Source organism: Elaeis guineensis, chromosome 2 (genome assembly GCF_000442705.2).
Source record: "Elaeis guineensis isolate ETL-2024a chromosome 2, EG11, whole genome shotgun sequence".
Taxonomy (NCBI): Eukaryota; Viridiplantae; Streptophyta; class Magnoliopsida; order Arecales; family Arecaceae; genus Elaeis; species Elaeis guineensis.
Window position 1 is genome coordinate 103,429,766 of NC_025994.2, and position 18,638 is coordinate 103,448,403.

At 39.7% G+C, this 18,638-nt stretch overlaps 3 protein-coding genes across 3 annotated transcripts; all 3 read right to left on the reverse strand.

Annotated features, from left to right (window-relative positions):
- Nucleotides 1–713: 713 nt before the first annotated feature.
- LOC105049099 (probable 2' cyclic ADP-D-ribose synthase BdTIR) lies at nt 714–1,579 on the reverse strand. The gene is made up of 2 exons (XM_010928660.1): nt 1,026–1,579; nt 714–786 (listed from the first exon to the last, which is right to left on the reverse strand). Exons 1-2 carry the CDS (start codon nt 1,577–1,579, stop codon nt 714–716), a joined length of 627 nt encoding a protein of 208 aa, XP_010926962.1.
- Nucleotides 1,580–6,117: 4,538 nt separating this feature from the next.
- Nucleotides 6,118–7,879, reverse strand: LOC105044815 (protein EPIDERMAL PATTERNING FACTOR 2). Its single transcript, XM_019852616.3, has 2 exons — nt 7,128–7,879; nt 6,118–7,026 (listed from the first exon to the last, which is right to left on the reverse strand). The coding sequence occupies exons 1-2, from the start codon at nt 7,222–7,224 to the stop codon at nt 6,752–6,754; spliced, it is 372 nt and encodes a 123-aa protein (XP_019708175.1). The 5' UTR covers nt 7,225–7,879; the 3' UTR covers nt 6,118–6,751.
- A 666-nt stretch (nt 7,880–8,545) lies between these two features.
- Nucleotides 8,546–17,231, reverse strand: LOC105044820 (COP1-interacting protein 7). Its single transcript, XM_010922849.4, has 10 exons — nt 16,658–17,231; nt 16,376–16,561; nt 15,968–16,064; nt 15,797–15,833; nt 15,489–15,541; nt 15,317–15,366; nt 15,046–15,198; nt 12,600–12,823; nt 10,113–11,989; nt 8,546–9,294 (listed from the first exon to the last, which is right to left on the reverse strand). The coding sequence occupies exons 1-10, from the start codon at nt 16,714–16,716 to the stop codon at nt 8,893–8,895; spliced, it is 3,138 nt and encodes a 1,045-aa protein (XP_010921151.1). The 5' UTR covers nt 16,717–17,231; the 3' UTR covers nt 8,546–8,892.
- Nucleotides 17,232–18,638: the final 1,407 nt, after the last annotated feature.

An 18,638-nucleotide genomic window follows, 5' to 3' on the forward strand; every position in this document is an offset into this window, starting at 1 on the left:
TCATATATATTGTCAGCACTCGCGACCTCGTCGTGATATCCTGGTCGTGCGACTCGATCTTTTCCTTCGTTCAAGCGAGTAAAAGACCAATTCTCATACGGATGTCTCAGCATGTAGTATCTTGGAATTTGCAAATTTTAATTCAAATCGGACATCTCTGCGTGTCGTCGTCCATCGTACGAACGTTTTAGACGGTCAGACGTATTGGGTATAGCCAACGTATTTTCGGTCACGCGTAGTCTGCGAGGTCCACATTCCTCCCTGAATAGTCTTATGGCCCTTTTTCTTTTTTTTTTTCTTTTTTTTGAGTACATAATAGTCTTATGGCTTTTCGCAGTCGAGAAATGTCAGCAAACCAGGCACGATACCTAGCGGTTTCTTGAAACCACCATTGCAAATTCTGCAAGAAGAAGAGGAGGAGGAGGAGGAAAACATCTCTTTTTATTTATTTATTTATTTATTTATTTGCTGTTAACTGACAGCAGGATGCGAATAAATCCTCCGACAGCAAAAAAATAGGAACCTATACATTTTGGAGGTTAAGGGTCCCTCGTGGTTATCTTGTAGTTATTACAAAAGAATGGTTTTCTCAGAAATAAATGAAGAAGAAAAAAGAATACGTTAATTTTTGTCTCCTTATTTGCAACTTCTTTATTAGCTAATCAAGAGTTCGATCAGTCTCGGGGAAAGAATGGTCATCCTTCCTCAGCTTGTCAGCGACCCCGTTCCTCTTTTATGCTCTTCGCCACAATCTCGGTGGTGCGTGATACCAACTCCGACCAGTTCCTGAACAAATAATCATCCAAGCAAGAACATACCATGAGAAAAGTGTGATAAGCGAAAAATACAAGGCTAAAATTAACCACATTGCAAGACAAGTAGATAACGAGACGGATATATATATATATATATATATATATATATATATATATATATATATAGACACAAACACACATACATACATACATACATACTTCATTATAAAAAAAAAACAAAACAAAAAGAAAAGAGAAGTTTCCCCCTACCCATTCTGGGAGTCGAATGTGATGCCAACCGTGTACTTGGCCTCCTGAAGAGCCTTCCTGAACCGCTCGATCTCCTCGGGCGGATGGGACTGGACGTCCGCCACCAGGAGATCCGAGGGCTTGACATCGCAGAAGATCGGGATCAGCTTCTTACCGGCCTCCAGCAGCATCGCCAGCTCGTGAAGGCAGAAGAAGGACTCGCAGTACCTGGGAGAGAAGATGGCGATCCCAACCTTGCAGTCGAGTATCGCATTGTTAATCGAATCGTACAGCTTGTCTCCCGGCTCCATCGTCCGGTTGTCCAGGAAAGGCCGGAGGTTGAGCTGGACCAGCCGGTCGTAGAGCAGCCCGGCCACCGTCCGTTTCGTGTCGGCTCCCCTGTGGTTTATGAAGACGTCGCAAAGGCGCCTGGCCCTTTCCGGCTTCACCGTTCTCTGGACAGCGGCCGTGGCAGTGGCGGCGATGGGGACAGCGGGTGCCTGCCTCCGGCCTCGATAACAGCTCACGACCGTGGCGGTGAGGCGCCGAGCGAGAGCGCGGGAAGTAACTGCCATGGATCCTCTGGATTCGGTGGACGGTGCTTGTGTTAGTTCTGAGGGCGTTAGTTTGTCCGCGCTCTGTCTCTCGTTTTTTCTGCTTTTTTTTTTTTTTGGTGTTTGCGTGCGCTGGATTTTTCGGGGTTTGGGTGATAACGGCACGATGGGGGCGGGGTTGCGTGGTTTTTAATTGTGGAGGGGTGATAGGCGTGAGTTGAACGGATCGACCATCGTCAAGGTCTGAGTTTGATTTCCACGGCGGATGTTGATTTTGCCTGTGAACGTTTCAAAGTGACGGGAGCGGAATTTTGATTTGTATTAGCATATGTTTGCTAAAGCGGAGGCATTTCGGACCTTCAAATACGAAAACGCGCTGCGCTCTATATTTTTATTTCATCGCCGATGCACATGTCAGGAATGTCTGTACGCGGAATATTGCACCGCGCATCACGAGGTGCCACGTAGAGGAGCGGCAGGTTTTATTGCACGAGGCGCATATCTTTCTTCAGCCATGCTGGTCTCTCTCTCCTTGAACGTTGGCATGCTAAGGACCGGACTTCCCCCTTTCCGGCATTCCGGGTTCTGGAAAGTTGGAAAGTTTTCACGTCGTAAGAAGAAGGGGCATCTTTATTCCGAGCTGGAACGCGCGTAGCCGGCGTTTTTAATCCAGATAAGGACAAACGGTGGGAATTTTCTATAGAATTAATGGAAGAATGTTATTGCTAGAGATAGGACAAAGACAATAAAATGGAGCTTCCTTTGCAAACTTCTTTTTTTTACATGAAATATTGGATTGGATTTTATTTTTCACCATGCAAGCGTTTCTATTTTTTTGGTAAAGATGCTGGCGTTGCTATCAAATTAAAGACAGCTACCTGGTTTCTAGCTATTTCTCACGACTGTAATGCCAATTTTTTTTCCTTAAAAAAATCAAAAAGAGAAAAAAAGCCAATTTGTTCCTTCATGGTGAGCTAAAAGAATAATGGTAATGGACCAGCATACTTATATCCGGGTACCAAGGAATTGCCATCTTAATTGTCATCATCATTTTTTTTTTTTTGGGTGTGGGTGGGTAGATGACGTGGACGGATAGAGGAAACTTACGTTGTTATCATTACAGAGAACAATACATGGCTGCAGCTGCAACTCACAAGAGATAATAATATGATGTTGCCTCTAAGGGTGCACTTACATTAATTAAAAGTTGCCCAAGCTCTAGCTAAGGTGAAAGAGAAAACATTCAAAAATATAATTAGAAATAAGATCAGAAAATTTCCCATGGGCATCTTTCTTCTCTCTAATCGTGCTAGGAAAAGCATCCGGACTTGTCTTGGGAAGGTAGCACTTCTATCATTATTCTTTTAAAAAAAAATTATTGTAAAAAAATTCATATTCGTTGATTAGGTTAATATACTTCAATTGAAAGTCAACTAAAGTCCGTCCCGATGGTCACACCTTTTACTTGGCAATCAAGCTATCTCATGCATAAAAGTCCAATTGCTCCACAAACAGATATTTTCTATTGCCTGGAATAACAAGAAGATACCTTTTTTTTTTTGAAAAAAAAAAAATTATCCAAGAAGAGTGTAAAATTTTCTTCCTAATGTATTATATACGAGCCGCAAAACCATCCTCAAAAATAATATAATTACTGGTACGTAGTATGTTCACGAATTAAAACATATTTTGTTATTCATAAAAATTAATAGGAATTCTCTGTATGTTGTTATTCTCCCATGCTCCTTAGCTGTGGGAAAGATGAAGAATACTTTCTTGTACACTTTTCAGTAGCTTTATGAAGTTGAAACTCAAATTGCCAAATTCTTTTTAAATAATATTATTACTGCTTTCTAATTTTCTAAAATATCTTTCTCTCTCCAGCATATCATTAATTAAGGAGATTAGGTGGATCAGATAGGTAATAAGGCCTTCATCAAGCCACCTCTAGCTTTGCTGCAACACGGAACTATTTGAGACTAGTCTATAGGGATGGCAATTTTAGCCAACCCATCGGGTATCCGATCCTATTCAAACAGAATGGTTTTATTCGACCCAATTAAAACTCAACATTTCGGATGGGATGGTTTTATCCAACCTAATTAAAACTCAATGTAGAAATGAGTTCTGGATAGAACATCCGAAGCGGGTTCAAATCAGATATGAGAAATAATATGTTCTATTTCGAATCCAACCCGATATACTCTTCATCTAAATCTCTTTTTTCAAAGTTATAATTATTTATAATATTTATATGATGAGTTTTTTACTCAACATGATCCAGCCCCTCTTATCTATCCGACCTGAGCCACTACTTGACCTGACTTGAGATGGGTATGATGCGAATACAAGTTTAGAGTTTTAAATTATGAGATAGGTACAGATATTGATCAATCCAATATATATCCAATCCATTGCTATTCCTACTAGTCTAAGTTACACAGATATTGACCAATCCAACACATATCCGATCCACTGCTATTTCTACTAGTTTAGGCATAACTTAGACATGAATTGGACATTAAAAAGAGATAAATCTAAAACAAATTTTAGTCATCTTAAAGAAACATTTTTTTCTGTTCAAATAAACAAAATCTCGACAACAAAAATCAAACCCCAATCTAGTCTTAGATACAATAGAGTTCAGATTCTCTACAGTGCAACTTTTTCATCGTAGAGTAGGGTTGAAACTAAATCTGATACGGATCGGATACCAATATATCCAAATCCATATTATTTTATTTAATAAATATAGATACAAATATGGATATATGTCAGATATAAAAATTTATATCCATATTTGATTTAAACGGATGTAGACATAAATTAAATACAGAAAGTGTGGATATAAATATGGATATAAGTTGGATAAGTGAACTTTATGACCACAGAATCAAAGATATATTACTAAGTGGATAGTAAATCAAATTAATAGCTTATTAATATGGTTATATATTTTTTAAAAATATTTATAAATACTATGTAAAATTAAATAAGATTACAAATAGAATCGGATAGTAATTATCTATACATATCCATATCAATATTTCTTTGAGGGATATAGATATGGATATGGCTATTAGTTGAATGCTCAAATTTTTATCCATATCCGGATAGATTTGGATATAAAAATGGATCTATATGAATATTATTCTATCCATCTTTGCCCCTACCATAAAGTCTAGTACCAACACGGATAGTCACCACATCATCTATCTTGGAGATGAGTGGCTCTTGCTTGTTCCTGAAATACAGCGAGGCACTATTAGTGCGATACACTAAGTATTGTGGTGATGAAGGAAAGCCATTTGTCTCTGAAATGGATGATGCTATGGCTATCCATGATGGTACTACATTCTACGGTGCAAAGATCCCATTGCTAAGGATTCTATTCCGATACAGTATCGCACCTTATTGCAAAGTGGTGGTGCAAGAAATTAATGGTACACGGTGATAGGGCTCAGTTGATAGATGCTACGCATGGTACAAAAAGCCTAAAAGGATTGTGAATTCCCTGGAGCCTAATTGTAGAAAATTTCTATAATTGGAAGGTTTTAGAGATTGTGCATTTCTTGATTCTCATTCAATTTATTAAGGATGATTGGTTTTTCATTGGTATCAAATGAAAAAGATAAGATGCTAGGGATCACTCATTTCTGCATCATTGCTTAGATCACCCGATCATATGAAAATAAGAGTGAAAGCAGTATGAATAATATCCGTGTGAATCTATTTTCGTATCTGAATCTATTCAGATATGGTCAGAAATTTGAGCATCGAATTAATATCCATATCTGTATTCATATCTATCAAAAAAAAAAATGGATATGAATATGGATAGATAACTATTCGATCCATATCCGAATATCCAATTCTAATTGTAATCCTATGTAATTTTATATAGCATTCATTAATTTTTAAGGAAAACAGACAACCATATTAATATGTTGTTAACTTGATTTATCATCTATTTAGTAATATCTTTGATTTTGTAGTCATAAAATTTAATTATCTAACTTATATCCATATTCACATTCATACTTCGATTTATATATGTATCCATTTAAAATAAATATAGATATAAATTTTTGCATCAGACTAATATCCATATCGTATTTATATTTCTCAGAAAATATAAATATGGATATGGATATACTGATATCAAATCCATATCCGATCCGGTTTCAACCTACATGGAAATAAACAGTACTCAAGCACCTGACTGCTACCTGGGCCTGCCTCAGGATGGTACATGGGCTGCCAGACAATCAATGTGTGTGGCCCATGACATCATTCCGTGCCCCTCCTTTTACATAGGACTGGTGAAATTAAGCGATGATAAAAACGGGTGATGGGTATGTAGTATTACCCAACAGCAGAAGAATCTCATCCACATTTATGGCGTGCCAAAAATCTGTCGTGCACGTAAACTAGTAGGAAACTCCCGCTGACTGCATTGTATAGAGAACAGTTCAAAAAAGAGTACTAGATTGTAGAGAATCTCTTTCCTTCAAAATAGAAATGATGGAAGGACAAATTTTGTGGCTATCAAGTTTTGAAACGATTGGAGAGACATGGACGACCTACAAATGGCTGGCGTTCATTTAATTTTCTGATCTCTACCCATCATATGGCGACTGGATTGGAGGAAAATAACTTTGGAATCTGCACTCAAGATGGGGCCACCGGATTGACTTCATCAGCAATTTGAAAATCTTTGCAGCTAATATTCCAAATCAATAGGTGAGGGACGGAATGGCTCGATCTTGGGATACGCTTGCATGCCTTACATACTCGCGCAAGGAGGTAACCTGCAATAAATCTCGTCCAACCTGAGCTGCTGGTAATTCCTCCGGTCGAGTTTTGTGTTTACGATGGGTGATCTTACACGCAGCAAACCGGTGTAGTGTTAGAGGTTATAAGGATGGAAGCCCAATTTCTAAAGATTTAAGATATAATGGCTGTTATTTGCATGGCATGATGAGTTACAAGTCCCGTGGCATGCATTGCGACAGAGATGACGCAGCATCATATGAGTACCTACATGACGACGTACTCTATGTCTACGTATCCAGAGCCAAGTACATCATCATCACCGTTATGGAGTAGCACGTACTTTACGTCTACGTATCCGGAGGCAACATCATCATCACCGTTACGATGTAGCGTGCTGATCCATGACAAGAAATTAGATCAGGGAACTGGGTAGGACTTGCTTTTGCACATGCATTTGTAGGCCATCGGGCAGGTCTCCGCCTCTTGCAAGGACGCGCACACGAAGCTCACCATCACGAGGCGGCACGGCGAGCATGATCCACACGCATGCGAGCAGTCAGGCAGGCTGGATCCCGCTACCTGCACCGTCTCCGCCCTCCCCTTCCTCCCCATCTCCTCATCATACAGCCCGGCTCCTGCATTGCCTCCCCGCCCAACTACGGCTGGAGCCCTTGCTCCATGGTGCCAACCATCTGCGTGCATGGGAGAAGAACACCCAAAATAAAGCTTTGGAATGAAAAAAATCGTTAGGATTGGCACAAGATATAAGCAGGGAAGAAAGCAGCAACCGTACCTCGACGACTCCGGCCAATCTGTCTTCCCACAACAACCGTCGGAAGCAATAGGATGAGAAGGGTAAAAACGGCGGCATGAGCGGAAGAAACTCTCATGGCTGACCGCTTAATAGTTAGTTAATCTGTGAAGGATGACGACCGAGTTTGATCTAGGAAGGGCCTGGGAATTTAAGGATGATGAAGACGTGAAGCCTCAGAGAATGATATTCTCCAACTCTACCCGGAACCTTGCAGACTAAGGGATCTATATGCACATAGTACGAATTGAATCGCATCACAGATAAAGGTAAGTTCCACGGGGAGGGGAGGGGCGAGAAGGGTCGGGGTTTGTGGCGATCACATGAGAAAGGAGAGGTGTTCACAGGCTTCATGGCGTTTGCGAGTGTGCGCCGGGGCTAGGCCCGTGCTGGGTGGCAATGCACCCCCTCGTCTCACGGAATGCATCCTTTCGCGTCGTGGGGGCCATTAACTACGGAGCGTATCAGCTTCCTCCACCAGCACCCGGGAACAGCGTCCGGAGTCACCGTGCTGGTTTCTCCAAATCTCAGGTTGGGTGGGTCCCTTCCCATATTCCTCTCGCACACGCCCGCGCGTGGTTGTCAGAAGAACCGTGGTTGCATATTTAGCCTCTTCTGTGTTCGAGACCAGCCAGCTGCGCTGCTCCCAGTGACCGGCCCTTCCTGCCGGTGGGGGACGCTATAATACAAGCATTGTATGGGATCACCCCCTCGAGCCCCGGAAGGCAGGCTGAACCCAGGGTATAATGTGACCATCATTAATGGTCACTAACTCAGGCAGCAGCAACAAGCAAGGCAGGTTCGTGGATCATCCTTTTTTCGAGGGCAGCGGGTTCAGCGGTCATCTCTAGTTATTTTTTATTTTATTTTATTTTTTGTGCGGCCCAAAGGCTGGGTAAAATTGCACCACGCAATCAGGCCCATCACTGTAAATGGTTGATCACTTGGCGGACCACTGATTGCTTGTGGCGTTGCACCACACGTTCGACACATACTCTCCAAAAATATTTGTTATATAAAAATTAGTTGTTTTTTAAATTTTAGGGAAGTGATGGTCAAGCTCATAATGAAGGACATGATTTGTCCAACAAAAATATTAATATTAATATTAACAATCATTATCATAATAATAATATGTCACCACTAGGAATTGAATCCTACATCGGCACAAAAGCAATTTCTCAGCTAACCAGCTGACCTAACAACCATTGGCTACCTCTAAATGACCTATTATAGAACACGTAGCCATGATAGACTAAATGTCCTGTAGATGAAGTACTCAAAAAGCATTTATTGGTGGCAGGCGCCAAACTTTTGAAAGAATATGCATACATCTTTAGCGTGTCGAGTAATTACGAGTTCAAAGCAATCGAATCAATAGCACAACCAAGAAACTCAACTAGGCAAGTAATCACCTCCAACAAACAAAGAAAAACAGAAATAGTTTACCAAACCAAAAAAAAAAAGAAAAAGAAAAAAGAAAAATAGAAACAATCTCCTCTATCCGACACTCCATAAAAATAACACAATCATACTATATCCCCGTGTGATGCGATCTTTGAGATACATGTTTAGTTTATGATGGCAGCAATCCCAAATCGAAGGTGGTATCAAGCAGCACTGGCTGAAAATAGCAGACAGCTAATAAATATAAATATTGCTGAAGTAGTCCCACCCCATAATTTATGCCCTTTGATATTCCTTTCTCCTAGCTGAAGGAGATTCAAATCAATTGTTCATGAAACTTCTAGTTTGCTTGTTCAAATAGTAGTTTCCTGATTGGTTTTGACGTCGCAGAGCTTCCATTGCTGACCCTTTTCTTCCTTGAGTATGACGCCTCAGAATTCACAAATCTTGGAGGCAGCGGTGTTGACTCTACTATCTCCGAAATTTTTATGTTCTTCCCATTCATATGCTTTTCCTTGGCTGTATTTGCGATGTCTAATTTATGCAGCTTTGGCTTATTCTTTACTTGACTTGCCGAGTGAGATATTCTTCCATCATGCTTTAAAGAACCTGTTGTGGATTTACTTTCTGTTTTGCTATCTTTAGATGCTGTTGAATTGGTAGTTTTACTTGCACTTCTCTGAGTAATTCTCTTCTGACGCTCGAGCAACAATGCCTCAATTCTTTTCCTATTTTCTTCTTCCTGTCGCAAAATATACAAATTAATTTCTTTATAGAGGAAACAAGAAGATGCAAGCAAGGAGTAGCAAGTTAGTTGTAGAAATTTACCTGCAAAGAGATCAACTTAGATAAATGCAAGCCTTGCCTTGGCATTAATTGATTATTTATTATTCTTTTATTTCCTTTTTTAGTTACTTCATAAATATCATATTTCTGTGAGTTGCAACTTGACTTCTCCAAGGTTCATGAAACTATCAAATCTGGATGTCTATTTAGGTTAAATAGGGATCTAATAGAATGGTTATCATGTCCAAGCTTTTAAATAGGTTCTGAGGAAAAATTTTTTGACAAAAGGGTATCGTCATCAGCCATGTAAGGTGTTCTATGTAGAAGCAACGTGAATCATAAAAATATAAGCAATCACTATCAATTTACAACATTTTCTGGGCCACCTGAACAAATGCTCCTTGTAATGCTAAAATGGAACAAATAAGATCATTTTCACCCATAAAGATCTCAATATGAGTTTCGGGCTATCAGAAATAACCAGTGCATTAAGGAATTGATAGTTTTCAGGCCTTCTTACTCGGAGAAAAAGAAAAAATTGATAATATGTCTATATTCATGCCAAAGCATGAAATCAGTGAATAACAGGTAATGGAATGGAATAAGCAAGAAGCATGCTAAGTATAGGCTTCTATAGACATAGCATTTTAGTGCCTTTTGTTTTAAGGCAATGTTTAGCATTGTTAGCACTAAGGACCTCTTCTGATATTAATAAGCATTTATTTCAGTAAGACGCCACAAATATATGAAAAAATGAAGGGCTGCATTGAGTACCTTCTCTATTTTGCTCTTTTGAGGTGCTGCTTTGCTTATGGTAGGTGGTCTCCTATTACTTGAGAAAACATTAGATTCACCGTTACCAAGAGATCCACGTACAACTTTAACTTTTGAACCTTTATCTAGGAGTTTTTTTTCGATGCCACCATTCTTATGTAGGGATTTTTTTTCGATATCACCACTCCTTGTGCTCTCCTTACAGTTAGGTGGCACAATATTATCAGTACAACTATTTGTTTCAGCACCAGAGTTCTGTTCATTGACCTGGGCACATGTAATCTCTGCGGTGTAATCTATTTCAGGAATCCAGTGTACAGTTTCAATTCCCGGATTCCGTTCTAGCACTATCTGGAGATCATCAGGCTCACAATCATGTAAACTTCTAACCCTTTCTTTGGAATGATCCATGTTGTCAGTGTGACATGTGGCATCAACCAGTGTAATGCCAGAAATGATGCTCGTATCTGTTTCCCACTGAGAAATATGTTGCTCATTTATGATTGACCTGGTAGGAACCATGAAAGACTCATCAATGAGAGGTTTTTTCTCATTTGTCTCCATGCTATTCTTATGGTCATCATGTATTGCTTGAGCCTGGTCATCTTCGTATAAAGTGTGCTCTGTGGATAACTGTGCTTCTGTCAATCTATCAGATCTGCTGACAACAAACCAATCTTCGCCTCTCTGATTTCTGAGTACAAATGGTTCATTCATATAATTAGATGGAGTATCTTGGACGTTACCCTCTGGTTTTGTGCTCTGCATGTATAAGACGTCCTCATTGACACCCTGGGTTCTTTGTAAGCCTCTGCAGTAATTTTCATCACACTCAAAATTTTCCATCTGTCTCCCATCTGCAATATTAGAATCCCTCTTAGTTATTATGATTGAATCAGTTGCAACTGGCTGGTGTTTTGTTCCATTCTCAATTTCCACATCAAGTGGATGGCTATGAACAGATTGCTCTGTCAATTCAGGGTCTTTAATGATGATGTACTCATCCCCAACTTCTACTGTGCCTCTGGTTCTATGTTCCATTTTATTATAATCAAACTCCTCTTCTTTCATTAAAATATTCTGAAAAGCTTGCCAACTTTCATCACTTTTTTCAACATCACAAACTTTTGCTTCTGAGCTATTCTCTCCATAATCTGCTTTGCTGGAATTCATAACATGACATCTTTCCTTGTTTCGATGCCGACTGGACTTACGGTGCTTCTGTATAGAGTCAACAACATTTTTTACCTTGTCTTTTAGGAAATCACCATCCAAGAAATCATCTTTAACTAATGATTCATCAGAGGAACCATAGCTGCCACCATCTTTTCCTTTCGAAGAAATGTAATTAATATTGCGAATGACAACTGTTCTTGAGCTCTTGTTTTTGGGCCTCTGTTTCTTAGTTACTCCTGTTTCCAGAGTCTCCCTGTCAGGTGACATGTCATGATCCAATTCATCAATTGATTCACTACCGGAACCAGAGGAAATCTGGTCAGAGTACCCATCTTGCAGCCCCAAAGTAGTTTGCTTGCTTTTGTTTGCTTTTCCATTTGAGTATTTTTCTTTCATGTGTGGAGGCTTGTTGCTCCTTCGATGACGATCCTCATTCTTCATGGTACCATGATCGGACTCTTCCGTACATGGAGGCCACTGCATATTTTGAAGATTTCCTAGATAATATGGATAGCTGAATTGCATACCAGAAAAAGCATATCCTTGGTATGGAGACATTTGCTGTGCAACGGGACCTTGAAAACTGTACATGTACTGAGGCAGATCATTTGCCAAACCAATTGGAGCTTGAGGTATACCATGGAATATATTATCATTTACAGACTGCAATTTCTCCTGACTTGGCTCATGCATGTTGTCATCTGAAAATGGAGTCTATGATCAGATAAGTGGAGGAAAGCTTTGGAAAAGAACAATTATTTCCAAAATATAGATACATAACGGTTTAATTGTTTTAGCCTGTAATTTAAGGAAGACCAGTCCCCAAGTGTAAAGTTTGAAAAACAATATTTGCGACAGTTTGGATTTACCATTATATACGGAACCAACAAGTTCAGAGAACACAATGCTTGGGAAAAGAAACATAAAGGCGCCTACATCTAGCAAATGTTTTACATGTTGATATGTCATGATCTGTACTTTAAACTACATAATTTACCTGCTAGATACATGCAAAATACAGGGACTCTGCACCAATGTACCATAACAGCCAGTCCATGTTGAACTGCACCAGCCACTAGCAACCAGCATAGGCCAGCACAGATTGACATGGACCTGCAAGGAATACTGATTTTTAATGACATAAGCCTCCACAATTTACCAGCAGAACGCGTTTTAATTGTTAATATGCTAAACAAAGCCGGCATGGATAGAACTTGATATTTAGTCAATTTCTTTTCTTTTTTCTTTTGAAGGAATATTTAGTCAAGCTCTAGTTATATGTTCGCCACTTTATGGATACACATTTAGTACCTTTGTTTGTATTTGAGCATGCGGAAGTATTTGTTGTATCAGCTGACGCTTCATCAAGAGTGCTATTTGGCTCAACTTGATAAGCAGCCACATGACCCACTGGCATGGTATATAAATGTGATACTGCTGGTCTGGAAATTGCTTCCATTGCTGCTAATTCATCCATCCAAAGCTTATCTTTCTCCTTTTTCTTACACAATTCTTTGAATTCCAAGCATGCGCTCCTACATAATGACAGAAGTACATTTTTCTTAAAAAAACAATTGCTGAAAATAAATGGATAAAGAGTAGAACAGGTATAAAACATGTTGACATCATAAGTCTCACGACCAATTGTAACATTGGCTGATCATGCAAATGAATCTATCTAAATATTAACCAAGTGTACAAAATCAAATCAATTTCAAGATTAGACTGCTGTACGACACCAAAATTATCAAAATTAATTATCTCTGTAATTTACTCTTACATGGAGGGAAGGCTTCGGTATGGCAATTTAAGAAAAATCCCAAATTACCTCAAAATAGTCCCTTCCTCATGGCTAAAAAATAAATAAATAAATAAAGTCATGGGAATAGCTTGTTTCCATTCACCATATTTTCCCACCCATGAGAGGACAAGAGGCAATGCATGGTTCCAATCGATATTACTTGGACCCTCTGATTCCTAAATTATCCGCATCTAACAAACATGGATCCGATGCTTAGACATGCACACACCGAAATCGCAAACCCATGTCCATGGAACATAGGTAGCAACGGCAATCTGTCATAGTGCATGCGTATTTACATGCTTCCTAAGCCCACAATCATAAGCCTATCACCTGCTCTGCATATTTTTGTCTTTATTCAGCTTGGAGTGCCTTCCTTTTGTCACTTCACTACCCCGGTCTCACAATTCAATTAACCATATGGTTCATTACCAAAATTTATCACTATTTATGGAGTTGAGATATGATGCCATTTTGGGCAGCATCCTTCTTAAGCAAACCATGAAAACCTCTCTAGAAAGCACAGAAATGCTTTCGAGCTTTTTCTTTTTCTAGGTCTTGTTCTTTAAATCTTCTTTGGCCAACAATGAGGTAATAATGCAGGTTCGAGGTGCATCATTTGGTATGCACTAGAAAGAATATCGGGGTTATTATATCTCGAAAGATGGGTTCCATGTACAAGCATATCCCATAGTTTAGTGGTTTCAGCTCTAGTTACCACACATTTGGTGGCAATTAAATTAGGAAAAAAATCAAAAGCAACAAAGTCAGAATAACAAGAAAAATAAGCGATCATCACTTTACAAACTGAAACCAAAACCAAGTACTTGGCAAATTTTTTTAGTCCTTTGGCATCAAGTTGCATTGACTATAATCAATGCATAAAGAAATATTTAACTATTACCAAAGAAAGAAAGAAAAAAGGAAAGGAAGTTAACTGATATCCATGGAGTCTCCTCTTTCGAGTGCTAAGATCACCCTAATTTTGTTATTTTAATATAATATGAAGATACTCTTTTTTCGAGTGACTCATATACAAATTTCCCAATTCTGAAAACATTTAAATCTCCTAGATTTTGCACTCACTCGTATAGTCCTTGATTCCTTTTGAAATTGATGAGATAACAGACCTTTGCAGAATAATGGAAGCAGTTGACATATCCTCACACATTTGATAAACATGTTTAAGTGTCACAAGGAGACTCTTTATCATAGAAATGCTGTAGCAGAAAAGTGGGTAAAAATGCAACCTACCTATCATATAGATTAAAGTGTGCGGTAATTGGCTGAGTTGTAACAAAAATTGCTAGGCTTGATAACTTTCTCTTCAGTATAACTTTATACAAAATTTCTTCATGGGTTGTAGATTCTTGAAAACCTTATCATCAACCAATATCATGTATATTCATTACCACAACTCAAATACATCAGATTTCAGAAAGATATAAATCCACAAGTTCATAATATCAAACTTAAGGGAAAATTCTGCAGGCAAAGATGGATATCTCTTCAGATGATATACAAAAGCATAAGAGAAAAACATAGACATATGAATGATGCTGTACCAACATAAGTTCAAAGGAACTGTTCAAGCAACAAAAGGTGAGATATTTATTCAGAAGATAAGATAATGATGAACAGTGCCTTTGAACTTATGTTGGAGATGATTTCTGATGAAAAGGGAACCAGATCTGCTGAGATATTTATTCACTAAGATGTCTATCTGCTTACATTCTTTAATCATTTCCTATCTTGGAGAACTACTTTGGATGAGAATGCATTGGGTGCAGAACAGAAGTGAGTACCTTTTCAAACCATGGCCTAAAAGGTGAACCAGTATGTTATCAATTTTGGTCTCAACAGTAAACAAGCATCATACAGAAGAAGATGCAACAGAAGATAGAATAGAGATTTCAGGAAGACAAGTACTAAATTTGATTGACAACAACTTCACACCTCAAACGAGAAGCTCCAAAAGCATCAGCAAATGACACAAGATCCTCAATGTGACCTAGTTCAAAGCCAGCAACACAGGCTCTAGCATATGCCATGCCTTGCTCTTTCAACAGAACCACTTGTCGAGTTTCTAAACTTCTTTGAAGGCATAACCTATCAAGACAAAAATGGAATCAGCATGCAATGGAGTAACATAGCATAAGATACTCTGTGGCTTGGAAAGGAGATGCATTTAACAAAATGTGGGCAAGCAAAAGGTCAGATCATTTACTTGGAGTTTTCTCTCTGTGCAGCGTCATGACCATGAGATTCAACTTTCAACTGGTGACAATCCATTATCGCAGGAAGTTTAAAAAATTAAATTAAATTAAATTAAAGAACAACAACTTAGACATAAGCATTGCTGCATAACCTGACATATCCTCAAAAAGCATGAGAGATACCTCAGAAGGAATCGCTGGCTTCTTTTTGTTGCTGTCTGCAAGAGTTATGTTGCCTGGACAACATAAAGGCATGAGTACATTCAGTTACACACTTTGCCATACTATACAGATCTACGATGAGATAGAGAGTATCAATGAAAGCATCCAGTGGCAAAGCATCCACAGAGAAGGGGCAAATATATAAAGACAAAGACCAAGCAAAATGACATAGAAAACAAGAGTAATTAAAAGAACATAAGAATTCACTAGGATGATGAGAAATTATGATGAGTTGCTTAGTTTTAGTTTTATGTAGCATACAACAGTACCTTGATCTGTTAGATCCGTTCCAGTGAGGTTAGGTGCCTGCCAGTAATTAGAAGAAATTAAGAGAGCACAAAAATTAGAAGAAATTAAGAGAGCAAAATGATGATGACAAAACATGAAAATCATGGAAGACGAGAAGAAGGGATAAAGCAAGCGGGAAGGGTGTTACCAACCTCTCCCAAGTGAATGGAATCCTCAATCTGTAGGATCTCCTTTTCTATCGTCACCACCCGCTCCAGGATCTCAGGAGTGCTAACGAACCGAACAAACCTGAGCAAGAAGACATCACAAAGATCTCAAATCGTAGATTCCCAAGTATGATCAACCGTCTGCTGAAGAAGAGAAGGGTGATATGCAATTATTTGAATCCCCGCAAATCAATTCTACTACTACCCAGTTAAAGGAAGAGGGGACAAGGAACGGCATAGAAATAAATGGATCTATTTGTAAGCTTTTCGTTTCATTCGTTCCGTCCCTTCTATGACTCTGTTTCTTTCTCCTCTGTTTCTTTTTGGGATGGTCTTGCCTTTCTCTACGCTGGCTATGAAAGAAGAACTACAGGAGGGGGTGGGTCGCGCTACCTCTCGAGGGTGGCCTTGGTGAACCAGGCGGGCGGCGGCGTGGAGTGGGGGCGGAGGGTGATGGAGTAGCCGCCCTTGGGGATCTCATCTCTGGCGCATCGCAAATGGGAGAGGAATGGCTCCAGCAGCCCCGATGCTATCTTCTCACCGCCACCCCCCGCGACCGAAAAGACCACTAGGTCGCACCTTCGTAGGGACAGTAAAGAAAAAATAATGTCACTCCGGCGAGAGAGAACAGAGGAAGAGAGAAACCGCAATGCAGTCGAGCAACGACGTGCGTACCTAGTCCGGGTAGGGGTCAGCTGGAAGAGAGCGTACGCGAGAGGAGCGTTCGGATCCATGACGAAGGTGACCTGGTGGAGAGATGATGAGATCGGAGGAAGGGAACTAAGCTGCAGCTTTGCTCAGCGCGAGCGGTCCGAACGGGTAGCGGGCAGGCGGTGGTGGCGATGATGATTGCATTTGAGCCGGGAGATTGACCGCGGAATTAAGGCGAGATGGCGACGGCGGTGGTGGGAGCAAATGCCGGGCGGTGGGGGACGGAAGGGTTGGCTGTCACAACTCACCACGCCCCACCCCTTCTTCTCAAATCGCCCTCCACCTTCCTTCCATGTCCCACTCCACCCAAGTGGATTTTGGATTCGTTTGGATTACTTTAAAAGCAATATTTCACATCCAGCCCCTGATATTAATCTCTCCGCTTCAATTCTATCCGAGGTTTCTTTGCCTTCTTGGCTTCTGTCGAGGGATTGGGGTCGCGCGAAGGAAGGATTCACCTGCGGATCGCCCACTGGTCGCTTTGAGAGCTACGCAGACAACTGGATGACAGAGTTCGGAGAGCTTTGCGATCTGCGCGGAGGGTGATCCAACGTAGATTTGTGCGAAGGATCCTTCCACGAGAGAAAAACATAACCGCTATTCGCTGCCGACGCGGCCCTTCTACTGGTTCCTTTCCTTTGCCAGCTCAGCGGTTGGTGGTTCTCTCCAGTGACTTGTCAGTTGTTGCTTTGATTACTATCTAATTTCAGATCGAACTATTGAGTGACAAGGGAGCAAGGAACAACCATATTTTAGAAACTTGTATTAAAGCAAATAAATCAAGTCACTCTTGCATCTCCATGACTCCTCAACAGCAATGACTCCGAATAAAGGCGAAAAGAACAGAATCCAGCCCTTTTCTAACCCAGAGACCCCTCCCTACCTTTTTGTTTTTTGTCATCTGTATTTTTTTTTTTTTAAGAGTTGCGCGGTGGGGATGGAAAGGTCAACAATCGCTTGAAGACAGGAAGTCGTGTAAAAGATAGGATATGCCGGAGATCACACCTATGCCAGTTAATACACAGCTAGCAGAGACGGAGACAAGGATGCAACTTTTGGCGTAAGAGTGCTCGGAGTGGAGTATGGAACTGATCGCAGCAGATCGAACCAAGTGGATTTTCCATTGATTTTTTTTGCGAGTACAAAGTGTTCGGGTTTGATTCTTTTGTGTACAGTTCCAAAAAGTGTTTGAACTTGACCCATTTCTTCTCTGAAGTGGGCTAAAAATAGTATTATTAAACTGAGCTGGAGTTATTCACAGACAGCTTGGTTCTTTTTGACATCACACTGAGAGAATAAGAATGTAAATAAAACACCGCCATCTGAAACACAGAGGTTTCGTTAATTTTAGCAAAATCTTAGCCTAGCCAGTATGATAATTTTCTCGACGGATAACTCCCTATTAATAGCTGTTCTCAATTTCCATTAAAAACTAAAAACTGTCTCATTAATGACACGTGGGTAATCATTATCTTATAATCTTGGTCAACATATTATTGGTCAAACTCATTTTTTTATAGTTGTTTATGAGAAGATTTTGCTACGATACTCCAAAAAAGTATTTTGATCTTTTTACTTTTTATCTATTTCTGATCGATAAATTAAATATGAATTATTTAGATTTTAATTTGATAGGATATATATATATATATATATATATATATATATATATATATATATATATATATATATATATATATGATAAATATTTTAAAAATTAAAATTATTTCATATCATAATCTAATTATTTTTTTTTTCAAAAAATCTTCTCTTTCTCCATGGACCATCAGAGGAGAGAAGAACACAAAAAAGCCACAAATGCCTGAAGTTGGGAGGAGGGGTTGGCGATAGCACCGAGAAGCCACAATTCGTGGAGGATGGGGGGTGATGGATGCGGTGACGATGGTGGCATGGAGGGGGGGTTGGAGGGCACAGAACGATAGTG